Genomic DNA, 22,521 nt, shown 5'->3' on the forward strand with positions numbered 1-22,521 from the left:
CTCTAACAGTTTTAGGTTTTACTTTCAGTTATTTCTTAATATTCTGATCATTTGGGTCTCATTAGTTTTAGTTACTGTTTGTATTTTTGACTTTATTTACTTCCCTCAGTGTTCCTCTACATCCCTTTACTACGTTCACTCAGCTGTTTCACTCATGGTTGTTTTTCACTTCCTGTTTTATTTTGGTAGTTATAGTGTCTGGTGTCATAGCTTTTGTTTTACTTCCTCCCCTGGCATTCTTTAAAATAGTTTCAGCTGTAGAAGGTATTATAGTGTTTATTGAATGTTTATTGATTTGTCGCTTCTTTTTATTTAACTATAATTGTTGACTTATAAACAATTGTTAAAATATATTTTCATTAAATCAAATAATTCAAATAAATAATTTATTACTTTATCAACTAATTCATTATTAATCTCTAAATAAGGGTGAAACAGTGGTCTGTGTGGGTTCTCTTCAGGTACTCTGCTTCATCCCACAGTCCAAACACATGCATGCTGGTTTAACTGGAGATGTTTAATTGTGAGCATAAATGTTTGCTTTATCTGTCTAGCTCTGTTTTTACCTGACTATGTCACCATGGTTACTGATGCTGAACCTATAATCTGGTCCGGAGCAGGTTATGTTCAGAGTTTGTGTTTATAATCGACTGAAGTGGCTCGTTTTCATTGATCCTTTTATTTACAGAAAACTTTAAGTGTGATATAGATTCAGTCATATCTGACTAATGTCAGTGAATAAGGTCCAGCTATAAAGTCACAGCAGTCACACTGCATGTGTCTCATTGTCACTGGAGTTTAGGCTCCATGCATTCAGCCAGTGCTGCAGAAAAAAGTAGAAATGTTTCTGATTGGTTCTAATCTGCTGCTGAGTCTCTTTTGCAAAGATAGAACTGCAGCTAAACGTGCTCATGTAGCCATTTAGTAAAAATCCAAGTCACCATCAGACACAGGATACATTTAGTTATAATCTCACTGTACGTGGTCTTTTAGCGTCTCCTAGTGGTGAACTTGTGGAGTGGTGTTAGTCTGGGTGACGAGTTAAGTGTTGAGTGAGAGAGACAGAGCCTGCATGCTGGTAGCACCTTGGCAACAGCTTGAGTGTGAAGAACCTGAAAAAGAAGGTTTTCTAATTTGTAAGGAGGAAAAAGCTGAGGGGACTGAGTTAAAGAGAAGCTGGAGAGTAACACAGAGCAGCCATGAAAGCTGCTCACACAGTTTAGACAGTTTACCATCGAATGTTCTAGTGAGTTAGCTCCCAGCTAACTAGCAAACCAGCTAACTGCAGCGACAAGCTGTGACTGCGTCTTTCTAACAAGAGCGTCAGACACTCATAGTGGTTTTCTTTGTGGATGATGATGTGTTCTCACACTGATCCTTCATGGTGATGCTGCCATCCACCCACCTGTCCTAGATTCACATCTTCATCATCATCATCTCCATCAGCCCTCACAATACTCCACTTTCATCAGCTTCATGTTCAGGAGCCTGGATGGACAGTACTTCTTTCCATGGTTATGGTGGTCTAAAGAGCTTGGAAAGAAAAAAAGCGTCTGGACTTCTTTGAGTTGCTTGAAGACGTTTCACCTCTCATCCGAGAAGCTTCTTCAGTTCTAAGGGTCAAAGGTGGAGAGTCCCAGATTTAAACCCAGTGGGAGTTTCCCCCCAAAGAGGGACAAAGGACCCCCTGATGATCCCTACCTAATCACATGAGCCAAGGTGTGAAAGTCGGTGTGAGTCCCAATCAGCCAGGTTTTCAGGTGAGCTCATTGTGAAACCTGGCCCCACCCTATCATGTGATTTCCTGAGGTCAGATGGCCCAGGGTGTGAGTAGGCGTTAAGGCGTCTGGGAAGGGATCTCAAAACTGGATTATAGATGGCAGACAGTTGGTGTCGTAAACCACCGCCTCTGTTCAAAGATGGTTGCTCGCAGTGAACGTAAATGGCTTCTTTCACTCCTCTTTCAAACCATCTGTCCTCTCTGTCCAAATTGTGAACATTGGCATCTTCGAAAGAGTGACCTTTGTCCTTTAGATGCAGATACACTGCTGGGTCTTATCCCGTGGACTTGTCTTGTCCCGTGGTGGGACATTGAGAGCTGAAGTCAAACAGAAGTGAGAAATGAAAGACTGATTCATTTCTATTTTGTCTTGTAATGTGAAGCTGTGTTCAGAGCATTAAGGCCCAGCAAAGATTACTGAGGTCCTAGAGTCACTAATGAAACCTGTGTGCTTATAGAAACTTAAAAAAAGATGAACCAGAATAGGACATTAAAATGAAGTGTCAGCTTTGTAAAAGTAAAGCTCATTAACATTTTCTGACAATAAAGAAACTCTCTTCTTCTGTACAATATGAGCAGCAACAGAGAACCACCTTTCACAGGTGGGCCACAGATGTTGCAGCTGTGGCCACCTACTTATGTGCAGTTGAGGCCATGCTGCATGTTTGGAGCAGCACTCTAATGGACAGGCCTCTGTACTGAGGGTGGGCTCTGCTCTGTATCCACCACACTGTTCTTAGCTGAGTCTTCCTCCTGTTCACAATCTGACTCTGATGAAACGGCAGATAGACTCTGTGCACAAGAAAATGCTAACTTCCTGTTTTAAGACTGAATGTATAGTTGTACAGTGTTCCGGTAGCTTCATTTTGTGGTGGACCCAAAAATCTTGTCCAAAACACAAAAAAGGAAAGATCATGTTAAGTTAGAGCAGAAAGTGGGAACACCCACCATTGCTGTGCCATAAAAGAACCAAATGATCAGTTTCGATGTTTGAAGAGTGTAGATCGATTGGTTCTTTACATCGCTCAACACAAGCAGAACTGCATTACAAAATCAGAAGAAACATCGTCCACAATCAGAAGCACATCTCTGTATAGTGACAGTTCTTATGATTTAAACAGGCAAATGTACAGTATTCAAACTGCAGGTGAACAATAATCAAAGTCAGATGTTTCCCCCATAAAGTCGATATCAGATAGTCAAGTACACACCTACAAAGCATGTCAACAAATCGTGAAATAAAGCGAAAGCCAGAGGAAAAAAAAATAAAGAATGATCCCTGGTAAGGGTCTCTATGTATTAGTATTTTCGAAGGGTATGTTGTGATTTACCTTCAGAATACAGTGGTCCCTCGCTACCTTTCCGCTGTTTCACAGATTTTTTTTTTTTTTTTGCAATTTTGTATGCTCTTTTTTTGTTGTTTTTTTTACGGCACATTGTGTTCTGCGTCCTGATTGGCTCTAGTCCATTGTCAATCTCCTTCGTGCCCTCTCTTCTGTACAGTACAGAATCGCTACGTTGATAGCTAGCAATGTGACTCTCAAGTGGTCGGTTATGACGAGTATGTCTTTGACTCCACAATCTGGATCCACAGAGAGAAAATCCATACACACCAGCTCCATGGGATGAGAGGTTTTGATATTGACCAGAGGTGCGGCTCGTTCAGATGATGATTTGCGTCTCATGCATCTTTCGCAGTGTCATATTTTATTGACCACATCACCAGGCATTCTAGGCGAATAAAACTGGAAACGGACCAAGTCCAGCGTTCTGTCAATTCCAATGTGACCCATTTCATCATGAAGTTGGTGTAGTACAACTGGTCGATATTCCTTGGGTAGCACTAGCTGGTATGTGAAGTCACTTCCCACTTGTCTCTTCCTGAGGAGAAGGGTGTTATGGAGCTCCAGTTTATTTACTTCTCGCAGTAATAAAGGTATCTCCAAAAGTTGAATTTGTTCATCTGGACGTAGCGTTCTGTGGGAGAAACTTTTCGTCACTCATCCAAGTGACTTCTTCAGTCTCAGGATGATTGAGAATGCATCAAGAAGTAATAAAGGTAGATCGGGAAGTTCTTCCCTCAGCAATCGTGGTGGTGACTCTCCTCGCTCAACCTGAGCTATGACATGCTGAATGACAGGGTGAAGGCGTTGTTTGGCTGCAAGGTCAGCTTTTGAGTTTTGGGGGGAGTACCATGGAGGCAAACTGGATGTCGTCCGTGAAACTGTCAGGCAGACTGTTGACATTGACAGACATGGATAACATCAAAGCAAGATCAGGATCAGTGCTTGAACTGTACACCAGATGACTGTCACAAACTGCTTTGATGGTGTGCTGGTCAATAGAAACATAATCTGGTTCATTGAGATGTTGGCGTGCAAATTTCCAGATTTGCTCACGTTCGTTCCGAGACAGAGGATCATCAGACAGTTCACCATGAGGTCGGCTAGACAAACCATCAGCATCCGAGTTCTGCTTGCCACCTCTGTAGATTAATTTGAAGGTGAAAGTGGACAAAGCTGAAAGCCATCTGTAACCGGTAGCGTCAAGTTTTGCTGATGATAACAGGTAAGTTAATGGGTTGCTTTCTGTCACAACTGTAAACAGAGCACCATAAAGATAGTGGTGGAATTTTTCAGTCACTGCCCATTTCAAAGCAAGAAACTCCAACTTGTGAGCAGGATACTTTGACTCACTCTGGGAAAGACCTCTGCTGGCATATGCTGCAACTCTGTTTTTTCCATCCTGCTCTTGATACAGCACCACACCAAGACCTGTGGCACTGGCATTGCAGATTCTTCAGCTGTTTTCAGCAGATTGTTCTCCTCCTCCTGCTGTTTTCAGATTCCACTAAAAGGCATTCACACAGCATTTTCGCAGGAAATACAAATTTTTCTAGTTATTCTAGTTGCTCCCGTACGTTTTTTGGCCCTTAACTACTCCCTCAGTTTTTATCCGATTTTCGTCATTCACACTCAAAATTCTGCTATTTCTGCTTATGCAAGCTATATCTTTTGGTGCTCAAAACTTCTATACTTTTTGAGATATTGATTTTTTTTTGCAATTAATTTGCCCATTGAAATAAATGGAACACATTATCAATGTGGTCACTTATTTTTGCTTACCGGGCTGAGCTGTACTTTAGCTCAGTGAGATGAGCAGCTGTTCCCAGACCGGGAGGCCCGGGTTCAAATCCCGCTTATGGCAACATTTTTTCCAGTTAACAGTTAAACTTTTTTAACTCTTTTCAACACAAATTTAAGCTTCTTCACCCCTTTTCAGCACAAATCCCAGTTTTTCAGCTGTTTTCAGCAGAAACTTCAGCTTCATTATCTCTTTTCAGCAGAGGTTCTGCTGATTCACCTCTTCTCAGGAGAATTTTGAGCTTCTTGGCCTCTTTTCAGGGGAATTTTCAGTGTCTTCATCTCTATTCAACTTTTTCACCCCTTTTCAGCAAAATTTCTAGATTTTTCATCTGTTTTTTTGCAGAAACTTCAGCTTCGTTACCTCTTTTCAGCTCAACGTTCTGCTTCTTTATCCCTTTTAAGTAGAAAGTTCTGCTTCTTCACCTCATTTCAGCAGAATTTTCAGCTCTTTGGATTGTTTTCAGCGGATTTTTCAGTTTTTTCACCTCTTTTCAGCAAAAAGTTTAGTTTCTTTATCGATTTTCAGCAGAATTTTTGGCTTTTCACCTCTTTTCAACAAAAACTTCTGCTTCTTCACCTGTTTTCAGCAGAATTATCAGTTTTTTTCACCTCCTTTCAGCACATAGTTTTACTTCAGCTGTTTTCAGCAGATTCCACTACACAGCCTTTACACATTTTAGCAAAAAATGGAACTTTTTCTCCTCCTCAACATTTTTCATGTTGAGGATTCCCCTCGAACAAATGGCCATAATTTCCTAACCATAGGGGCTAGAATGGTCATTCTTAGAACATTTTGTTCAGAAGAGATGGGGAAATCTTCAAGTGTTGTCCATGCATAATTAAAATATGAAATATTAAAGATATATTCAATTCAATTCCATTTTATTTATATAGCGCCAAATCACAACAAAAGTCGCCTCAAGGCGCTTTATATTGTACAGTAGATCGCACAATAATAGATACAGAGAAAAACCCAACAATCATATGACCCCCTATGAGCAAGCACTTTGGCGACAGTGGGAAGGAAAAACTCCCTTTTAACAGGAAGAAACCTCCGGCAGAACCAGGCTCAGGGAGGGGCGGCCATCTGCTGCGACCGGTTGGGGTGAGAGATGGAAAACAGGATAAAGACATGCTGTGGAAGAGAGACAGAGATCAATAAAAGATATGATTCGATGCAGAGAGGTCTATTAACACATAGTGAGTGAGAAAGGTGACTGGAAAGGAAAAACTCAATGCATCATGGGAATCCCCGGCAGCCTATGTCTATTGCAGCATAACTAAGGGAGGATTCAGGGTCACCTGGTCCAGCCCTAACTATATGCTTTAGCAAAAAGGAAAGTTTTAAGCCTAATCTTGAAAGTAGAGATAGTGTCTCTCTCCTGAATCCAAAATGGAAGCTGGTTCCACAGAAGAGGGGCCTGAAAACTAAAGGCTCTCCCTCCCATTCTACTTTTAAATACTCTAGGAACAACAAGTAGGCTTGCAGAGCGAGAGCGAAGTGCTCTAATAGGGTGATATGGTACTACAAGGTCATTAAGATAAGATGGGGCCTGATTATTTAAGACCTTGTATGTGAGGAGCAGGATTTTAAATTCAATTCTCGATTTAACAGGAAGCCAATGAGGGGAAGCCAAAACAGGGGAAATATGCTCTCTCTTTCTAGTCCCTGTCATGACTCTTGCTGCAGCATTTTGGATTAACTGAAGGCTTTTCAGCGAGTTTTTAGGACATCCTGATAATAATGAATTACACTAGTCCAGCCTGGAAGTAATGAATGCATGAACTAGTTTTTCAGCATCACTCTGAGACAGGATGTTTCTAATTTTAGAGATGTTGCGCAAATGGAAGAAAGCAGTCTTACATGTTTGTTTAATATGTGCGTTGAAGGACATGTCCTGGTCAAAAATGACTCCAAGGTTCCTCACAGCATTACTGGAGGCCAAGGTAATGCCATCCAGAGTAAGAATCTGGTTAGATACCATATTTCTAAGATTTTTAGGGCCGAGTACAATAACCTCAGTTTTATCTGAATTAAGGAGCAGAAAGTTGGCGGCCATACAGGTCTTTGTCTTTAAGACATTCCTGCAGTTTAACTAATTGGTGTGTGTTACCCGGCTTCATGGATAGAGCTGCATATCATTTGCATAGCAGTGAAAATTTATGTTATGTCTTCTAATGATGCTGCCTAAGGGAAGCATGTATAATGTAAATAGAATTGGTCCTAGCACTGAACCCTGTGGAACTCCATAATTGACCTTAGTGGGTGAAGAGGACTCTCCATTTACATGTACAAACTGGAGTCAATTAGATAGATATGATACAAACCACTGCAGTACAGTACCTGTAATACCTACAGCATGTTCTAATCGCTCTAATAGGATATTATGGTCAACAGTATCGAACGCAGCACTGAGGTCTAGCAGGACAAGCACAGAGATGAGTCCACTGTCAGAGGCCATAAGAAGATCATTTGTAACCTTCACTAAAGCTGTTTCTGTGCTGTGATAAGCTCTGAAACCTGACTGAAACTCTTCAAATAAGCCATTCCTCTGCAGATGATCTGTTAGCTGTTTGACAACTACTCTTTCAAGGATGTTTGATATGAAAGGAAGGTTGGAGATTGGCCTATAATTAGCTAAGACAGCTGGGTCTAGAGATGGCTTTTTAAGTAAAGGTTTAACTACAGCCACCTTGAAGGCCTGTGGTACATAGCCGATTATTAGAGATAGGTTGGTCATATTTAAGATTGAAGAATTAATTAATGGCAGGACTTCTTTGAGCAGTTTTGTAGGAATGGGGTCTAAAAGATATGTTGATGGTTTGGAGGAAGTAATTATTGAAGTTAACTCAGAAAGATCGATTGGAGAAAAAGAGTCTAACTTAACATCAATGGTAGTAAAAGTATATTACATCTGTGGGATGAATATTGGTAATTTCTTCTCTAATGATACAAATTTTATTTGTGAAGAATTTCATGAAGTCATTACTAGTTAACGTTAAAGGGATTGTTGGCTCAGTAGAGCTCTGACTGTTTGTCAGCCTGGCTACAGTGCTGAAGAGAAATCTGGGGTTGTTCTTATTTTCTTCAATCAGTGACGAATAGTAAGATGTTCTGGCTTTGCGGAGGGCTTTCTTATAAAGCAGCAAACTATTTCTCCAGGCTAAATGATGATCCTCTAAATTTGTGACACGCCATTTCCTCTCCAGCTTACGAGTTATCTGCTTTAGGCTACGTGTTTGAGAATTATACCATGGAGTCAGGTACTTCGGATTTGAGACCTTAGTTTTCACAGGAGCTACAGTATCCAGAGTCGTACGTAGTGAGGAGGTAAAATTATTAACAAGATAATCGACCTCTGTTGGAGTAGCGTTCAGATAGCTGCTCTGCTCTATGTTGGTATAGGGCATTGAAGATGATAACAGTGGGTGGATTATATTCTTAAACTTAGTTACAGCGCTTTCAGAAAGACATCTACTTTGATAAAGTCTACTCTCCACTGCTGTGTAATCAATTATTGTAAATGTAAATGTTATCAGGAAATGATCAGACAGCAGAGGGTTTTCAGGAAACACTTAAATATTCAGTTTCTATGCCATATGTTAAAACAAGATCTAGAGTGTGATTAAAGTGGTGGGTGGGTTCTTTTACATTTTGAGAGAAGCCAATTGAGTCTAATAACAGATTAAATGCCATGTTGAGGCTGTCATTTTTATCTACATGGATGGTAAAATCACCCACAATAATTATTTTATATGAGCTGAGCACTAAATCAGATAAAAAGTCTGAGAAATCAGAGATGAACTCTGTGTAAGGCCCAGGTGGACGATATATGATAATAAGTAAGACTGGTTTCTGAGTTTTACAGCTGGGGTGGACAAGGCTAAGCATCAGGCTTTCAAATGAATTAAAAGTCTGTCTTGGTCTTTTGTTAATTAATAGGCTGGTGTGAAAAAATTGCTGCCCGACCGCCCCCTCGGCCTGTGCTTCGAGCTTTCTGGGAGTTAGAATGGATCTGGGGTGTTGATTCATTTAAACTAACATAATCATCCTGCTGCAACCAGGTTTCTGTATGACAGAGTAAATCAATTTGTTGATCAATTATTAAGTCATGTACTAACAGAGACTTGGAGGAGAGAGACCTAATATTTAATAATCCACATTTCACTGTTTTACTCTTTGGTTCAGATGTGGAGGTCAGGGTAAGTCAGCATGCAGCTTCTCAGATCTGACTTTTAATGTACCATAACTGACTAGAGGAGAAGAGAAAAATGCCTTGACTTGCTCTCAAACAACATTTTATAACTCTAAATCTATATGGAGCATCAATATTATTCTTTCACCGTAAGATACAGCAGGCTTTGGTGAACAATCATGGAAGTTTTCAGAGAAATCCACCAAAAAGAAAAAAAAAAGTGGTTCATTTCCAGAGTTTGAAATCTGAAGAAATCTGAGCGAGGGACAAATTTCCTACCCTCAAACAAACGTAATTCATGGCAGAATGGTAATAGTGTGGAGGGATGCAATAATGACAGGAGAGGTCTGTGTCTCACTCCAACTTTATTAACTAACTCTCTACAAAACACTTCACATACAGTAACCGCCAAAATCTCCACACCAGCACTTCCCTTCAACTCGGGTGTGAGTGGAGCCACCTGGTGGTCCGCCACACATAACCCCCCCGAACACACAGTTAGGTCTCCATGCAGTCCAAGACCCTGGGCCTAAGCAAACGGCCCGAACGACTGAACCTGGAAGGGAGAGAAGAGGCAGAGGAAGGTCCATCCCGTGAACGAGGCTCGTGAAGGCGAGCAGGAACGGCAGGAGGAGGCTCAAATGCCGGTAGTCGGGGGGTAGTCCTGGGGGGAAAACCAGAGCCGGTTAACCCCGTCGAAGGAGGGCGGCCACGGCGAGGGGCCTGAGCCGGCACTACATGACTGTCCGGAAGAACATGTGCAGGTTTAAGTCTGTCAACACACACAGTCTCTCTACGACCCCCAAAATCCAAAACAAAATGTTTCTGGCCCGGTTCGATAACCCTGAATGGGCCGTCATACAGCGGCTGCAGCGGCGTCCTGTGGGCATCGTGCCTGACAAAAACAAACTTAGCAGTCTCTAAAGTCTTTGGAACAAAAGTGTCAGGCAGGCAATGGTGCACCGGACCGGGAACCCGAAGCGAGTGCAAAAGCGGGTTGAGAGAAAGCACTGAGGGATCAAAGCAGGGGGGAGGGTTCTTGGGCAAGAATTCTCCAGGCACGCGGAGGGGCTGACCCAACACTAGCTCAGCTGGGGAAGCGCCGAGATCCTCCTTAACCGCAGAGCGCAGCCCAAGCAAAACCCACGGGAGGCGGTCAACCCAATTGCCATCCTTTAAGAATGCGCGAAAAGCAGCCTTAAGCGACCGGTGGAACCGTTCACACATCCCATTAGCTTGCGGGTTCTATGCGGTTGTGCGGTGGACCTTGGCCCCCAGTCCATCAGCCATGGCCGACCAAAGCTCAGAAATGAACTGGGGGCCTCTGTCTGAGGTAATGTCCACGGGGGGGCCGAAACGCGAGACCCAGGTTTACAAAAACGCCTTGGCCACCACTGCTGCGGTAGTGGACGCCAGGAGGACCCCCTCCGGCCACCGGGTGGTGCGGTCAACAACAGTCAAAAGGTGCGTAAAACCTTGTGACTGCGGCAGAGGACCCACCAGATCGACATGCACATGATCGAAACGCTTGCCGGGTATGAAGAACTGCTCTAGGGGCGCCTTGGTGTGTCTATGAACCTTCACGCTGGCAAGGAATGCACGCCGCCGCCCATTCCTTAACCGATTTGCGAAGGCCCGGCCAAACAAATTTAGAGCTGACCAGTTTAACAGAGGCCCGGACCCCCGGATGAGAGAGAGCATGTACAGAGTCAAAAACTTGACGACACCAGGAAACGGGAACCACCGGGCGAGGGCGGCCGGTGGAAACATCACAGACCAGGAGGGGACCGCGGTCCTGCACGGGTCTGTCTTCCAGTATGAGGCCCGTCTGCATGGATTTAAGTGCGAGGATGTCTGGGTCACTGCTCTGATCGGCAACCATGGCGGAGTAGTCCATGCCGAGAAAGACGGGAGAAACCAGCGCACGGGACAAACAGTCACACATGATTGGATTTACCAGCCACGTGCCGAATGTCCGTGGTAAACTCAGAAATGGCTGCCAACTGGTGCTGCTGGCGTGTACTCCATGGATCAGAAACCTTGGACATGGCAAACGTCAAGGGTTTGTGGTCCACGTATGCGGTAAAGTCACGGCCCTCAAGAAAAAAACGGAAATGACGAGTCGCCAGATGGAGAGCCAGTAGCTCCCTGTCAAAAACACTGTAATTGCGCTCGCTGTCACGTAGCGTACGGCTGAAAAAGGCGAGCGGTTGCCAGACACCCGAGATTCGCTGTTCCAGCACCGCACCCACCGCTATGTCCGACGCATCGGTGGTCAACGCAATCGGCGCCAACGGGGATGGGTGGGCCAGAAGGGCAGCATTAGCTAACGCCGACTTAGCATCAGAAAACGCTTGGATGCTTTCTGGGAACCAGTCAACGGAGCCATTAGCCTTCTTACCTTTTAACGCCCCATAAAGGGGTTTCAGCAGATGCGCCGCTCTGGGGAGAAAACGGTTGTAAAAATTCACCATCCCCCAAAATTCCTGCAGTGCCTTAACATTCGTGGGACGCGGAAAAAAACAGCTCGGACTTTGTCAGGCAACGGAACCGCGCCCTCGGCGGAAATACGGTGCCCGAGGAAGTCGAGAACTGGCAACCCAAACTGGCATTTAGATGGATTAATGATCAGTCCATGCTCCGCCAAACGGCGAAAAACCTGACGCAGATGGAACATGTGTTGTTCCTCCGAGCCGCTGGCCACCAGTATATCATCAAGATATACAAAAACAAAGGGCAGCCCGCACAAGACCGAGTCCATCAACCGCTGGAAGGTTTGGGCGGCACCTTTCAGGCCAAAAGGCATGCGCAGAAACTCAAAGGCCGAAAGGTGTAATGACGGCAGTTTTAGGGACGTCCTCCGCGCGCATGGGAACCTGGTGATATCCCCGTACCAAATCGATCTTTGAAAAAAACCGAGGTCCCCGCAAGATGGGCGGAAAAATCTTGGATGTGGGGAATGGGATAACGATCGTTCTCAGTGACATTATTGAGACGGCGGAAATCCCCACAAGGTCGCCACCGACCGTCAGATTTGAGCACCATGTGTAACGGGGAAGCCCAGGCACTATTCGAACGCTGCACGATGCCCAGGCGCTCCATGGTGGCAAACTCTCCCCGAGCAACGGCCAGTTTGGTAGGGTCTAGGCGGCGCGCACGCGCGCGCGAACACCGGGGGTCCTACTGTAGTTATGTAATGCTCCACCCCGTGCTTCGTCACAGTGCTCGAGAAAGTGGGGACAGTGAGTGAGGGAAACTGAGAAAGCAAACAGTGAAAAGCGTCACCCGAATCTACTGAGTTAGCATGTACCACGGGCTGAGCACCCAGAGTCAAACAGGGTAATGAGGAAAATGACACAGCATCAATTAAACGTCTGTTAGCAACGTCAACCAGCAGTCCGTGAGCACAAAGAAAATCAGCGCCTATTATAGGCACAGAGCTAGCAGCAACAACAAAGTTCCACTGAAAGTCACGGTCATGAAAGCAAAAAGTCACAAACCTTTCACCGAAGGTTTTGATGGGGGAGCCATTAGCCGCAGTTAGCAACGGCCTGCAGCCCTCAGCTAGCCTGTCCGAGCCAGCCGGGGGAAGAAGGCTCTTCTGTGAGCCGGAGTCCACCAGGAAACGCCTCCCCGAACATGAGTCCTCTATGAACAGCAGCCGTTCCTTGTTGCCAGCTGTCGCGGCTGCTACAGAGCGCTGGCGTGCCCATTTCCCTGGGTCTGGAAACTGCAAGGCGGGAGACAGCGCCGTGCCTTCGCGCCAAAACGCTGGTGATAAAAACAAAGCCCTTTTCCACGGTGTCGCCGTGCAGCGCTTCCAGCCACCGTGGACGAGTCGGAGGGCCCCTGGAGCATCGGTGAGGGGGCGGGGGAAACCGCTGGTGAGTCTGGGACAATCGCCTGGACGCCGAAACTCCTGGTAGCCAGGAGGATGCGATCCGCCTCTTCCGCAAGGGAGCGGTAATCCTTGGAGGCCAATAGCGGGGAGTTGGCAAGGCCAGCGCGCACTGGAGCCGGCAGCTGTAGGAGAAAGAGGTGGGTGAAGAGGAATCCTCCGTCATCCGCGCCCAGTAAGGACAGCATGCTCTCCATGAGCTCGAGAGCGGTGCCGTCGCCCAGGCCCGCGAGGGAAAGGAGTTTCTCGGCCCGCTCAGCATCAGAGAGGGAGTAACGCCGCAGCAGCAGTGCCTTGAGGGCGGTGTACTTGGCTTGGGCTGGGGGGTCCCGGAGGAGAGTCATCACGCAGCGGGTCGACAGCGGGTCAAGTGAGGCCACCACATGGTGGTGCTTAGTATCGTCGGCTGAAACTCCACGAAGAGCAAACTGAGCTTCCACGTGGACGAACCATGAAGGAGGGTCGTGAAGCCCAAAATCCGGCAATTTAAGCGCCACAGCAAACGCAGCCATCGGCGGAGGTGGAAGTCCGGCGGCAGCCGATGCTTCCAGGCCGGAGCTGGCCTCGTCGTCGAGCCTTAGCATGTTCGCCACTGGGGTCACCAATGTGGAGGTATGCAATAACGACAGGAGAGGTCTCAGTGTCTCACTCCAACTTTATTAACTAACTCTCTACAAAACACTTCACATACAGTAACCGCCAAAATCTCCACACCAGCACTTCCCTTCAACTCGGGTGTGAGTGGAGCCACCTGGTGGTCTGCCACAATAGGTGATTAAAAACAATTCTTGAAATATGAGCGTCAGGAGTGTGTGAAGATATATCAGCACAAGCCTCATGTCTTAACTTCGCCTCGTTAAGGAGATATTGAATATGTGTCTCATTGGAGAATTCCAGTGCTGATTCCGAGGAAAGTCCCCATTGAGCTCCTATGGAGAGTTTTCAGACTTTGTGTTGCTCTGAGGAGATTTGCCAAAAATCTGTAAGTCCCACATCAATCATAGTGACATTTTCTGAAAACTAGCAAAAAATACCTACGTTTTGATGTATAATTTGTGGGGGTTAAGTGAAAACTGAGCGAGTAGTAAGAAGTTGTTCAGACATGAAGAAAAGATTCAGAAAGGACCAGTGGCCCACTCTAGGTCAACTGCATAGCAACCATAACAATGCATGTATTTTCTAAAAAATCACAATTATGCAACCGAAAAGTTTAAAGAGGGATAAGAATAAAACGATAACAGATATGAAAAGCTGAACATGAATAGCCCAATAATTTTAGAAAATTTTAGAAAATTTTAAAGTTTGAATGGAGTTTCTACATGAAAGTATGAGGATGTAGTTAAGTTTCAAAAACAAGCAAGTTTTAGCAGAATTGTGAAAGTTTCCCATTCATTTCAATAGGACAAAAAAAAGGAAAGTGTAATATTTTAAAAACTATAATAGTAATAAGTACCAAATGTCATAGCTGCAATTAGCAGAAAGAGCAGAATAGTTTAAAATTCAAACTGTGAAAATCACGTGTGACTCCTGTGATTAAAGCATCTTTCTTTCCGCTTAATGATTGAACCGTCAGGTCGTTCAAACACACGTTAAAGTCCATTTGGCTCGACACCACCGAACAGAGGCAGCAATTTAACGTAACTAACATTAACAGTGCAGTGAATCCTGCTTGTGCCGTGATATTCAGGACGGCAAACCGAGCAGCATTCACTGACTTTCAGCTTGTTGTGTTTGTGGATATATGACTGACTTTAATTATCCATAAAATCATCACATTCTCTGTAAGATTAAGGTCAACTATTGAACGGCATATATTTTACAGTAAAGGCTTTAAAACCAAGTTGTCAAGTGTACAGCACTTTGTGTTTAGCTGGGGGTTGTTCTGAAAGTGCTATAAAAATAAATTGCTTGCTGGCTTGCAAGTTAACGCTGAAAGTACTAACATCACTAATGTCACATAACTTTGCCGACATGTGGCCAACAGTAATGTTTTACTATTCTTCGTTATTAAATATTCGCACATAAATAAGTGACATAATATTCAGTACTTACTTCTGAAAGTTTACTCTTCGGTCGCCCCTCTTCAGCAATCTGCCATTTAAAAAAAAAAAATTATCCATACCCACTGACGGGCTATGAATTGTGGGATATGTGGGGCCACGAAGTCTACACTGGACCTAGACTTCAAATTTGGGGAAATGAAGGGCGCATTTGTGAACCGCATTTGGAGTACACTTCGAATTGGGACACCCTTTGTCGCGTCGCTGTGACGTAATCGGTCTACAAATGCGCCCTACGAAGCGTACGGTCACTGGATTGGGACACAGCTTGTGTGTTTCTGTTCATTAATTGGCAGGTCATCTGTTGTCTTTTGTGCCACGTTTCCATGCTCCATGTTCCAGGTAGCTTTGTATACATGCCAAGTTTCATGTTTTGTGTTTTTCATGTTTATTTTTAGTTTCACTAGTTTAGGTTATTGTTTATTCTCATATTTGTTTGCCTCATGTATTATTTTGTATTTCTCTATCAGCCATATTAAACGGCTCACTTTTTGTTAATTCAAGTTTTGTTCCGCTTGCCTTGATGTCTGCATTTTGGGTCCACTCCTCAAATGTTTACAATCAGCTTCACAGCCTGACTGTGACATATAAATGGTATGTAGTGAGGGGTTTTAAAGCCTTAAAACATTTATAATAATTGTAAAAAAAAATCAAGTTGGCTACTTTGCAGATTTAACCTGTCGCGGGTTGTTTTTAGAACATAACACCCACGAGAAGCGAGGGACAACTGTATACAAATACAGAGAAATATACAATTCGAATCTGAGTCTCTTTTGCTCTGAGGCACGGGGGGAAAATATCAACAAGTTGATGAACATCATCTACAGATATATTCGGTAAATGCCCAAGACATGTTGAGAAATGTAAATTGGCAGTCTATTCATACTTTTGGTTGACTTGTTTTGGAAAACCCCGACTGTAAACAAGGAGCGAATATCACACCGGAAACAAAGCGCTATACAGGAGATTCCCCACCGTAAGTAGCACATGCTAAGGCACACATAGTCCAAGTTTTTCTTTGGTGGCTTGGGTGTTTTTGCTCCCAAGGTTTCCCTCCAACAACTCTCTGTTCCTTGAGTAAGTTGGTGACTGAGGCCCAAACTTCAGCCCTCTCAGATCTAGGTATACACTTGAGCTCCTGGAATCTGGAGTGCAGTAGTTTTGACATATAAAATAGAATAGAATAGAATAGAATAATCCTTTAATTGTCCCACAACAGGAAATTTGGTTGTAACAGCAGCCAGAAAGACACACATACAAACTGTTGGCATAAAATGGCCTGTAAATGGCCTGTATTTGTATAGCGCTTTCCTAGTCCCTAAGAACCCCAAAGCGCTTTACACATCCAGTCATTCACCCATTCACACACACATTCACACACTGGTGATGGCAAGCTACGTTGTAGCCACAGCCTCCCTGGGGCGCACTGACAAAGGCGAGGCTGCCAGACACTGGCACCACCGGGCTCTCTGACAACCACCAGTAGGCAACGGGTGAAGTGACTTGCCCAAGGACGCAACAACTGAGACTGTCAGAGCCGGGGCTCGAACCGGCAGCCTTCCAATTACAAGGCGATTCCGATTACAAGGCGAACTCCCAACTCTTGAGCCAGGATCACCATCGCCAAACAAAATGCCAACAAAATGTTGGCATTTTGTTTGCATGTCTCCAGGTCTGTGAGTGTAGCCATCATGTTAGGAATAGACAGTAACACTGAGCACACTGAGTTCAAATATTTATTTTACCACTCACTGCACCCTTGATGTTCATGAATCCAGCAGGTTAATGATTGTCTGCAACATTAATCTCATATTTACATCTAACGTGTTGAATTTGACTGTTTTATTTGATGTTCTTTATGATCTCTAGCACCAGTTCATCTGCAGGCCATCCATTTAGTGAAATGAGTTAAATTATGTTTAAAGTGCTCCTTGTCATGTGAGCGTGCACAGATCCTGAAACAGAAAGCCTGGGTTAACAGAGAAAAAGGTTATCATTGTCATGAAACTCATTATCTCTGACTGGGATTTGAGGGTTTGTCAAAGCAGGTAACACAAAAAAAGACTGGTTATGTTGGACTTAGTGTGGAAGCAGCTCTCAGGTTGAGATCAGGAGACAGACACCCTCTCTACTTTGAAGATCAGCTTCAAACTTTCCTTTTTGATAAAGCTTATAGTTAGAGCTGGATCAGGTGACCCTGAACCATCCCTTAGTTATGCTGCAATAGGCTCAGTCTGTTGGTGGACTTCCCATGATGCTCTGCTTTCTTCTCCACTTTCCTCTTTTCACTCCTGATGCTTTTAAATGCCACTATTTTTTTTTTTTCAATTCAATATATTTATATAGCGCCAAATCACAACAGCAGTCACCTTTAGGTGCTTTATATTGTACAGTAGATACAGAGAAAAACCCAACAATCATATGACCCCCTATGAGCAAGCACTTTGGCAACAGTGGGAAGGAAAAACTCCCTTTTAACAGGAAGAACCAGGCTCAGGGAGGGGCGGCCATCTGCTGCGACCGGTTGGGGTGAGAGACGGAAAACAGGATAAAGACATGCTGTGGAAGAGAGATATTAATAACAAGTATGATTTAATGCAGAGAGGTCTAATTAAACATAGTGAGTGAGAAAAGTGACTGGAAAGGAAAAACTCAATGCATCATGGGAATGCCCTGGCAGCCTATGTCTATTGCAGCATAACTAAGGGAGGATTCAAGGTCACCTGGTGCAGCCCTAACTATGTGCTTTAGCAAAAAGGAAAGTTTTAAGCCTAATCTTGAAAGTAGAGATAGTGTCTGTCTCCTGAATCCAAAATGGAAGCTAGTTCCACAGAAGAGGGGCCTGAAAACTGAAGGCTCTCCCTCCCATTCTACTTTAAAATACTCTAGAAACAACAAGTAGGCCTGCAGTGTGAGAGCGAAGTGCTCTAATAGAATGATATGGCACTACCAGGTCATTAAGATAAGATGGGGCCTGATCATTTAAGACTTTGTATGTGAGGAGCAGGATTTTGAATTCAATTCTGGATTTAACAGGAAGCCAATGAGGGGAAGCCAATACAGGAGAAATATGCTTTCTCTTTCTAGTCCCTGTCAGGACTCTTGCTGCAGCATTTTGGATTAACTTCATGTCTACTACTGCATGTCTTGAACTTTTGTTTTCTCTCTCCTTAGTTTGTATTTTGTTCTTGTCTCTCTGAGCGCATCTCTTCTCTTTCCCCTCACCCTGCAACCAGTCATGGTAGATGCTCCTACTGGAGCCTGTTTTCACTGTGACGACCTTTGTGTCAAAGGGAGTTCTTCTTCCCACCATCACCAATTGCTGCTCAAAGTGGATTGTCTGATGGTTGGGGCTTTCTCTCTAATATTGTAGGCTGTTACCTTACACCAGGGGTGTCAAACTCAAATACACAGTGGGCCAAAATTCAAAACTGGAACAAAGTCGTGGGCTAACATTAATATTTATTGAAAAAAAAAATCTTCCTCCAGATGTAAGAATGAATCTTTTCTTATGGACTCAAACATGTTTTGCTGAAAAACTAAATATGGAACAAGCAAAGCTTAATACTAATCAATATATATATATTAGCTGTATAATACCACTATGCTAGCTCTAATAGTAATTTGGTATGGCTTCGCGGGCCAAATGTAATTAGGCTGCGGGCCAAATTTGGCCCGTGGGCCAGAGTTTGACACCTATGCCTTACACTGTTAAACAACTTGAGATGACTGTTGTTGTCTGTGAGGAATTGTCACTTATAAAAGAAAGTTAATTGAAAGGATGGAAATGGATAGATGTTATTGTATGTGACAAACAGAAAATGATTGTTGACAGATGGATTGTTGTTTTGTGTGTGTGCAGTCTGTCAGGCTGTCTGATCACAGAGGAAGGCTGTACTTCTCTGGCCTCAGTTCTGAGCTCCAAACCCTCCCAAGTGAGACAGCTGGACCTGAGCTACAATGATCCTGGAGACTCAGGAATGAAGCTGCTGTGGGCTGGAGTGAAGGATCCAGGCTGGAGACTGAACATTCTCAGGTATGGAGAGAATGTCAGATAGAGGAGGAAGAGCTGGAAACATTTCCTGTGTCCTTCACTCACTCCCTGTTTGTTTCCTGCAGATGAGACATGAACAATCACACATGCAGGAAGATTTTCAGTGACAGACACACTAGTCTAACTAGATAGTACATGCATATTTATGTAGAGGGTCTCCAAGGAGTCTGTTTGCAGGAATGGTAAATGGTAAATGGCCTGCATTTATATAGCGCTTTTACTAGTCCCTAAGGACCCCAAAGCGCTTTACACATCCAGTCATTCACCCATTCACACCCTGGTGATGGCAAGCTACATTGTAGCCACAGCCACCCTGGGGCGCACTGACAGAGGCGAGGCTGCCGGACACTGACCACCACCAGTAGACAACGGGTTAAGTGTCTTGCACAAGGACACAATGACCGAGACTGTCCAAGTCTCGCTCGAACTGGCAACCTTCCGATTACAAGGCAAACTCCCAACTCTTGAGCCACGATTGCCTGAGGAACATTATTGATAACTGAGTCATGTTGAGAGTTTCATTAAAAGTAGACCTACAGTTAGGTCCATAAATATTTGTTCAGAGACAACATTTTGTAATGTTGGTTACCACGGTGAATTTTAAATGAAAAAACTCAGATGCAGTTGAAGTTCAGACTTTCAGGTTTAATTCAGTGAGCTGAACAAAAAGATTGCATAAAAATGTGAGGAACTAAAGCATTTTCTTAACACAATCCCTGCACTCTATCTCCACCATCACTCTCCATCTCACTCACTGAGTTCAAACATGACAAATTTAGTGTCTGTCCCACAGACCTGGCTAAGTTCAACAAGCTTTTCAGTCTGTGTCCCGTTCTCATTTCTCACTTTGCACATCCTCCACTGCACTCCTGAGATCTTAGCCCCTCCCATGAGAGATTTTAGCAGAGGAGCCAAGGAAGGCACACAAGGAGAAGACTCATTGAAACAGGTGTCTAACAAAATCCAGCAAGGTGTTTTCAACCAAGCATTAGAAAGGAACATTTTATTTTCACTTTTTTAACCCCTTAAGACTGGTTGGAGCGGGCACACTCTGTTTTGCGTAACTATTTTTAAATCCCTGTAGAACTGCCACGACGTAAGCTAGCGCAATAATTTATTTTGCATATGAAACTGGAGGAGTTGTACTTACATCTTATTCCATTAGCTTGCCCTAGGTCACGGTTTCCTTCCACATATAGCTTTGCAAAAATTGCATAAAAAGCACTTGCAGCCACAAAAACATAATATTCCAGAAACACGCTTTGCCGATCCGATCAGCTGTTCATAACACTTCCTACGTTGGAATAGACGTCAGCGCGAACTATCCCATGTCTGCCATTACCTGCCCAAAACCGGAAGTGATGCCATTTTTGCGGAAAATGTAGGGTTTTTTTTTTTTTTTACCTTCGGGGCCTAAACTGGTGTTTTTAAAAGTCATGTTTGACTTTATGCTTTTCTGTATATTTTCTGGTATGCTTAGAACTCTGGAAATAGTTTATTTTTATGCACATTCTGTTTTTTGTTTTTTGTTTTTTTGCAAATTTGCATTATAATATTTATTTTCGTTTTTCCTTCAGTATATAACATTTGTGTATCTCAAAAATACAACTATGAAGACATTCAAAACAACTTTACTGTTGTTGGAAGCTATTTTATGCAACTTTTTTGTATTTACAGTTTTGAGGGATACACCTCTTAAATTTCTCTAACTAGAAATATATGTAAAAAATGATTTTCATTTTCTTTTGTGGTTATGGCACTTTTTTGCAATTTATGTAGGTCCTATGCTCTTAATGCATGCATATTATTAAGATTTGGGCTATAATGGTTGTATTGATGTATAGCAACTTGAAATGCTCCCAAAAATGTCACTACAGCATGTTAAAATATAAAGATAAGCTCTTGCGGACTTGTTTCTATGGTAGGTCTTAAAGGGTTAATTTGCCACATACTTTAGAGCCCCATACACAGGAGCCTGACCCTGAAATGCTCTGTATGAAAGTTGAAATAATTATGAGGACAGGTGAAACATGCAGAGGCAAAAAGTGTCAAAAGAAGCCTTTAGTGGCCAAAAGGCAAAGGTCCAACATCAGGAAACACAAAGTCCATCAAACAGAAATCCATAGCAGGCACAGGAAGCATGAAAAACAATAAGAGCTACTTGAATTCTCCAAATACTGAGGAAAGGTGCTTCAATGCTTCCTTTAATACCTCCTTCAGCAGAGGAGACACTGGAGCATCCTTCATGAAAGGAGAGGACATAGATACTGTCCCATAATTTATAGCTACCAGGAAATGTGGATCTCTTACTTGTGGTCTAGAGGAAGAGGTTTGTGTTTGTCGAAGGGCAGGCTGAGCTCCAGTGGAAGCAAAGCTGTCACAGTAGAGGTTTGTTTGGTGAAAATCCAAAGATAGCAGTTTACTAGAGACAAAGTCATGAATGAGAGTAAACTAAATGCAGTGCATTGGCGAATACTCACAGCCTTTCACTTCACTGGTTCCACATTTTGCCATGTCTTATTCCAAAATGGATTGTCTGCAATATTTTGATGTAAAGAAATAATAATTCAATCGTTAATCATGACAGGGTGAAAAAATGTGGGTGAGATTTCTTGCAAATGTGTTAAAAATTATATATACATAATATCACGTAAGTATTTACAGCCGTGGCTCAGTAATTCGTTGAAGCAACATTGACATTTTTGTGTTTTACTTCTTTTTTAAAATTTACTTTGAAAAATCCAGCATGCACAGTAGAGTAGGACATCTCATGAACATGGAAAGATACTTAAAGACAAACTGACAAAACAGAGGTGTTAAAGCTAATATGAGAGGTTTAAATATGGCTGCATGAAGCCAGGTTTAACACATCTGGGCGGAAGAAAAAGAGAGGATGAAAATAATGATAAGTGAAAACCAACAATAAGTTATAATCATTACTAGTTTTGGGATTGTTACCCAAAAGAATAATAGATTACACAGCAATTGTCCCTTTTCTTAAAATAATGCAATATCCAACTTAATTACTTTCCAAATAAATTTATTCATTTAACCATTTCACTGTGAAATCTAATTAGTTCCCCGAACTTAAAAAAATTATTCTAAATTGTTGCCTAACAAAAACTAAGTGAAGTTTAATTAAGATATCTATGTTAGGACAACTTATTCATTGCAAGTTAACATTACTAAGAATAACTTTGTTTCTGAGGCACAGTACTAATTGTCTGGCTTTGCACACATATGATGTAACACTATGTGGCCCTGAGAGGCCAAATGGACTGCAACTTCAGAAAACACTTGCAAAAAGAAAAATGCTGCAAAAAGAAAAATGCTGCAAAAAGAAAAATGCTGCAAAATGAAAAACACTTGCAAAAAGAAAAACGCTGC

At 43.2% G+C, this 22,521-nt stretch overlaps 1 protein-coding gene across 1 annotated transcript in view; it reads left to right on the plus strand.

Annotated features, from left to right (window-relative positions):
* The window catches only part of LOC120437989 (ribonuclease inhibitor-like), a 37,668-nt gene that overhangs the window by 3,416 nt on the left and 11,731 nt on the right, over nt 1-22,521 (plus strand). The window contains exon 5 of the mRNA XM_039608477.1: nt 18,943-19,116. Within this exon, the coding sequence (XP_039464411.1) occupies nt 18,943-19,116 (174 nt within the window). The remainder of the gene's footprint in view (nt 1-18,942; nt 19,117-22,521) is intronic.

The sequence above is a fragment of the Oreochromis aureus genome, linkage group 3 (assembly GCF_013358895.1).
Source record: "Oreochromis aureus strain Israel breed Guangdong linkage group 3, ZZ_aureus, whole genome shotgun sequence".
Lineage (NCBI taxonomy): Eukaryota > Metazoa > Chordata > Actinopteri > Cichliformes > Cichlidae > Oreochromis > Oreochromis aureus.